Source organism: Habropoda laboriosa, unplaced genomic scaffold (assembly GCF_001263275.1).
Source record: "Habropoda laboriosa isolate 0110345459 unplaced genomic scaffold, ASM126327v1 scaffold9, whole genome shotgun sequence".
Lineage (NCBI taxonomy): Eukaryota > Metazoa > Arthropoda > Insecta > Hymenoptera > Apidae > Habropoda > Habropoda laboriosa.
Window position 1 is genome coordinate 1,096,692 of NW_017100191.1, and position 6,767 is coordinate 1,103,458.

The 6,767-nt window shown below is 40.7% G+C and overlaps 1 protein-coding gene across 1 annotated transcript in view; it reads right to left on the minus strand.

Annotated features, from left to right (window-relative positions):
* Nucleotides 1-6,636: 6,636 nt before the first annotated feature.
* Nucleotides 6,637-6,767, minus strand: part of LOC108580239 (cuticle protein 7-like) — a 5,590-nt gene continuing 5,459 nt past the window's right edge. The window contains exon 3 of the mRNA XM_017943948.1: nt 6,637-6,767. Within this exon, the coding sequence (XP_017799437.1) occupies nt 6,637-6,767 (131 nt within the window).

Below are 6,767 nucleotides of genomic sequence, written 5' to 3' on the forward strand. Positions count from 1 at the left end.
GGTCAGCCGTACGAGGCCCAGAGGCCCGAACCGGCAGGTCACGAGTACTTGACCTGGAGGAAACTCAGCTGCCCGCCAAGTGACGTCAGGGGAAAAACCTCCCCCGCCAAGTCGCACTGCGGTCCCCGAAAAAGCGCGCCAAGGGCACAAGGGACACGCAGCGACTTGGGGAAAGAAATTACCTGATTGGTTAACACCGATGCGACGGGTTAACCAATCAGGTACGATTAACAGATAGCTAAAATTTAATAAGAAGAAGCGAGGCGTCAGGAGGCCAGTCAGGCACGGACCTCCAACGCCGATAGTCCATTTCAATAAAGATCGTACTAATACCGTGAGGGTACTTAGCGAAACCCTACTCACGTTTCATTATTTATAAAAATAACCATATTCCTTCACTATGTATTTTTGTGCCTTCAAATTTTCCATAAATACATACATAAATACGTTGTCCTCTTTTTTCTCCAAAAAAGCTTCCAGAATTTGCTCTGACAATGTGATCAGAAGCATCGAAATGAAACAATAGAAAAAGGTTTGTTATGAGAGAGGTGATTTTAATTAACAGCGGCTTCGTTCGCGAAGCTTTTAGGATTCAGGAGCGGCTTGAAGTTCGGAACAAGGGTTGATAATTGTATCAGCTGGCGGTAAGGGGCGGGCGAGGGTAAGGAATTAGTTTCTTTGATATTCAATTTTAATAGTTAGACGTATAGTATAGACCGTGACGAGGAGTATTCGTTCTCTTTCATTTTCCCTCACCTTTCCGTCTCATTGGCTTTCCGGTTTTGCCCCCAAAGGAAACTCGACCAAAAGATTCATCGATAAGTTTGCCTTTTCCACGAGGGTATAGTACTCCTCCAACGTCCAAGAAAATTCCGCTCACGAAGGAGCGGGATGAAACAAAGAACACGGCAGGGAACAATGGTGACTAACTTCAATGGGCTGTCAAATACGGGTGAACATTATTAATTACCGATAACAATTCACCATTAATCTCGTCGAGCGTTTATTGAAATCATGGGGAATATTGCGACGCGATTCTCAAGGGTGCAATAGATGGAATTTCGCTGGGATATTCTTTTCAATTCTTTTCATCAAATTCCTACCGGGCACATGAAGTTCTTCTATTCGCGTAATTGGCCCGGTTGATATTCCAGATTTCTCTATATTAATCGGGACTGAATGTCTGCCGGTGTTTAAACCAGCACATGTAATTAATTCGGCGAATCACTGTTTCAGCACAATGTCCGTTACAGCATTACGCGTCCCGTTTCTATCTCACGACCGTGCGATTATCATTAAACTATCATATATTATTCGTTCATTATCTCGGCCCGTTTCACCAGCGATTATTCCAATAATCCATGTTTCTCAATTTGCTAAATTACGCGGCACCGTACATCTTTTCGGTTTACGTGAATTTCCCTGGATTTTTCCGGACCCTGGATAATAGGATTATCCACCACTCCACTCTCAGTTTTCTATACCTTTTACCGCGTTCATTCGTGGCGATATCTCCGGCAGCAGAGCCCGGCAATAGGAGCGGGTCCAAGCTGTTTCAAAACGAAACGCGTGTGTTCCTTGCGCGGTTACTGGCTGTTCCTAGAACGTTTCGCCACCTTTCTACTAATTACAGACGGGGAAAAAAGATGCGAATGCTCTCCCATTCTGTTAATTAGAGTCGTAGGAGCAGCTCGAAGCTTCCGAGAAGAATGTCACGATTGTACCGTCACCTTCACGATTAATGAATATATTCAAGAATTTGCCACGTACCCGCCTAACATTACCAACAATATCGCGATTGCGAACTGCAATTGAAATCCTGCAGATTACGACAAAGCTGTTGGTGACTTCGAAATGAAGGGCTTCCGTGAAATTGAAGTCAGAAGTATAATGAGCACGGTGGAAGTTGGTCACGGCCTTTCTCTCTCTCTCTCTCCCCTCAAAGAGCAATGCTTATGATCTTTCATTTGCATGATACTCTTCCGACTCCCTTCTTTCACAATTAAGAACAAAAGGACGGCGTTTCCTGAAAAATTCTCCTACGTGCACCGGGATGGCCAATAAACGGATGCACATTGTATTAATACGCCGGAACGATAAGAAAAATGAAATTTTCCTTCAGCAGTGAGAATAACTTTTTTTTTTTTTTTGCATGACGAAGATCACCAACCACTTTGTCTCGACGTGGTCTGCCCCTTTTGCTAGGTTTACGCGACAACATTTTTATCGCTTCGTACCTGGATTATTGCTCTTCCGTCTGGCTGCTTTTTCACAGCGCGTAATCTAGTTTCCGCCTAAGGGAGAAATGTTAAGCACGCGAACACGCAACTACTGGAAGAGCCGTGCGTGAAAAATACGTACGCGACCTTGTGCGTTACCGGGCACCTCTTTTACAGAGACGATACAACATCGTTGTGCAAGTATGTATGTATGTAACAAAGGTCGAGAGAATAACGTTCGATAACAAAGAACTCTTTTGTCACGTGTATTTTATCTCGACGAAGGTATTTTCCTATACCTCTACGAAGAAAATTAGTACACTGTCAGTGACAACGTAGTTGAATACACGCGACACATTGTCGCCAGCCAGTACAATTGCGTCTAAACTCAATTAACCGTGTCTCATTCAGCTGCTTGTGGATCGATTTGCCGCATTTAGCCTCGCGTGTCGTTAATGAGCGGTATTTCAGCCACGTCCGGCAGTTCTTCGACTTTGTTCCAACGATTAGACACTGTTGTTTTCGAAAGGACGTTTAAAACGAACATTTCCATGTCATTTTCCACGTTTCTGTCGGTTAACTGTCGATCGACGAAGCTGGGTCATCTGTGACCCGTATTACTCGTGTGTCTATATAGAAGGTTATTTCGGAGGTTATTATTAGATTATGGGAGTTATGGATTATTAAATAATTAATAATCCTTATTCTTTAAACTATAAACTTTTATTTGACACAAGGAAGATTCGCTTTTCTACTTGATGGCAAGAGCACTATATACAGACTGAGAATGCTACTACGCAGCGCCCTAATATTGCCTACGACCCCGCTTGGGACCGAAGGGCCTTTTGTCACGTATCATAAACATTTAGATCTTTACTAAACAGAGGTGTTAAAGCTGAACGGATTTCTTCGAACGTATACAAAAGAAATATGTACAGTAAATTCTCCACAAGTGTCAGTCCGCAAGGAACCCAAACCTGACACTTGTAGAGTCAGGAACTACGTTTTCGAGCCTCGCGCCCGCCTTTGTAGTTTGCCGAACGTAGACAAGGACAGCGAATAAAAGATAAGGATGAAACGTGAGTCGAGGCAACCAAGCGATTTAAATACCAACTTTTTTAATTTTACGTTTTTTTATCCCGAAATTTTTCTTAACATATTGATGAGATTTTTCTGATGAAAACTGCAACATGTTAAAAAAAATTTCAGTTGAAAAAAAGTAAAATTAAAGAAATTATATCTTTCTATTATGAATTGTCGAGTCGTGAAATCTCGTAAAAGAAACCGAGTGGTGTAGCGTTACACGCTTGAATGACAGCGAGCGAGATAACATAGGCGTAGGACCATCTATACTGACACTTGTAGAATCCAAACTGACTGACACTTGTAGAGAATTTACTGTATGTACTTCCTAGTAAGGCTTTAGATTAATTTTTGATATATCTAACTGACTTATAAATCTAACAGTTATAACGGAATATTTCCGGTATTGATAATAATGTGGAGAAATGTTAAATGTCACCTAATTAACTTTTAATAGCTACGATGGTACGAGACAATTTTTATCCTTAATTTAAATGGTTTCAACGGGCTGGCCATTTAGGAGAGAGACTAGGGATCCTTATTTTGTACACAAAAAAATAATTGCAGCACCAGAGGATTGGACCATTGGCCATTCTTACTTATCCTCGCCAAGGCTCCTATTAGTATACAGAGTGGGTCGCCTAAAACAGGCCACCTAATTATCTTCTTTAGCTATGGTAAAATGACATTGGACTGTAGATTTAACCCTTTGGAATGTGACTCGATATCAGTTTTATTCACAGGTATGAATGAAGTAATTTTTAAATTGCCAGTTTAAATATGTATTATATTTTGCAATATTTCTTTTTACCTGAATGAGCAATAGACCCTTATGCTATTTTCAATTTAATTAGTAAAAAATATTGTTTAAATTGGTTCCTATCAACCAAATATCTTTTGAAGTGCATTTCAAATGAAATGCTTAAAATAATGAGTTATTGAAACGAAAATTTTTAAAAAAATTCGGAGTTCAAAGGATTAAGTGATAGCCTTCCATTCTCATTGTGTAAACACCCGAAATTTCGATAACCAATGACTTCATCCTTTCCTTACTACTCATCCTCGAACCTCGACCTCACGACTTTCATCCTTTCCTGACTAACTCCGTCTCACCCTCGAACTCTGCCCTTGGTATACCAAACCCTTACAAATCCTAATTCTCAGTTCTCAAGATACGAGCACATATATTATACGTTCTCCCTCAAAAATCAGAGAATTAGTCATTCTACTATAGATAATAGATCATAGTCCGCTAACGATACTTATTGTACTTTGTCAACATGTCTCCGTTCCGTGATACTCGTACGAGTCTCACTTAATAAACGATTAATACACGGAATACACAACAGGACTCTAAAATTTTCAATCAAGTGTGAAACTTTCTTTCACTTTTTGCCATTTCTTCCATCTTATTCACCCTTTAAAACCATTTAAGTTACGTATAAAAATTGTCTCGTACCACCGTAGATAGATAAGATAATTAGGTGATCTTTCTTGAAATTTGCACAATATGGACGAGGGTCCTAATGTGACGTAAGTAAATTCTTTTCACGAGGCTGGAGACGTAAAAGAGATTTCAGGATCATCTCTATTTTCTCCAAATGAGATACAGTAGATTTCCGTACAATGCGAATTCCTATAACGCGCAAGAAATTTTGCGACTACTGTTTTCATATAACGCGATTCCTCGTACAACGCTCGAAATAATAAAACACAGGAATTCCCCGCGTTTAAAAGCTGAGCATCACGCTGTTTTCCTCGTCGTTACCGACTTCTTCTGTTTTTTGTTGATTGTTTATTACTGTAGGAGGTTAATGACCGGAGTGGGCCGATCATATGGTCGAGCTTGTTCTTGTTACAAACCCTGCGATACGAATAGGCGAAACGGGGGCAACGAACGTTCGTTGTTATTAAACAAGAGCGAGCGAGTTTGTGCGAATGCGAGGGATGCAAGTTGCGAAGAGAGTGCGTGAGAGTAAGAGAGAGCGAGCGCGGGTCGCAAAGACCTTATAAATAGAGAAACAATAGCGAGGATCGTTCATTTTTCCTTGGAAGCGATAAAGCGTTATCAGTGTTGTTTATCCTAATTATATTTTGCATTCCGTTCCCTACGTTACATACATTAATAATGCTTTTTTTTTAACCCTTCGGCTACGGCAAATTTTAGTACACAACGCGCGTGGCAAATTCAAATATTCCACACGGTCGCAAACTTTCTTTTTCAGCCATTTTCAGTCATTTTAAAATTTGTTTCACTGAATTAACGTGGAAGAGTGCAGAGGATCAAATTAACGCTTGAATTGACATAGAAGTGCGCCAGTAGCACGATACGAAGAAATTTTCAAAGCGCTTATAGGCGCCAATAGTAATGAAAGGGTTAACGAACGAACTAGACACTTTCCAAGGCGCCAATAGTAGTGAAAGGGTTAAACCAACAGCGTATATTTGTCACTTTTTTCAAAAAACTGTCCTATTCGAGAAAACATAGACGATAAAAGTTGGTATGCAGTAATCATTCCAAACGTGATACTTTCGATTCTTCGCGTTATACGAGAAAAATTCTCGTACAGCGCGATTTCCTATAACGCGAATTCATACAACGTGTAACGTTTAACCGAGTTATACGGGAGTTTACTGTACTCTAATATTTCTTTCTATCGCCGGTCGTTCAACCATGAATTAACAACACCATTTTTCTTTTTCAGAAAAAGTTACCGAGAAATGTAGTTTAATGTACTTAGACAAAAATCTGTCGAAAAGAATTGATTCTTCGACGTATAGACAAACGAATCCTACGATGGGTCAGAAGTGACCCGACTCAGCTTTTCGTCAGACCGCGTTGTACCTTCAACCGTCGGTTAAACGATCTACAGTCAAGAGAGACGATTTGAAGTTAAGAGACTCGTTAATTTTACAAAACCATCCCGATCGATTTGCCCGCGAACGGCACCGCGACCAGTCGTTGTTTCCGGTAAGCCTGGATACGTAATCACAGGGGAAATCCATATGTCCGTGACGATCGGATTGTCAATCAGTAAACGTCACTTCCGTTAAAAACGGTGCCGCGTTCGCTGGTTCCCCTCGCGCATCGCATTTCGATTCGGGCTACGGTTTCCTGCCTGATTCGAATCTTCTTGCTGCTGATTGCCAAGTGATTTGGAACGAATTAAATTCCCAAATATATCGAAACGATTCTCTCTTCTCTTTTTTTTTCTTTCATTCTTTTAATCGATGCAACAGAAACGAAACAATCAAACGTCGCGTAACAATAACAATTGCAACGTAACAGGAAATCTTTGGTAAATCGATACGATGTAATGTAATAGCGTTTCCTTTAATGATGGTGTCCCCCTCCTTCATGGTTGTTGCCATTACTGTTAATCACGTGGGCGAAGAATCCGTCCTTTCCAGCGCGATATTTCACCGTTCTCACATTTCCACCAGGCTCTTTTATCGTGTATTCGC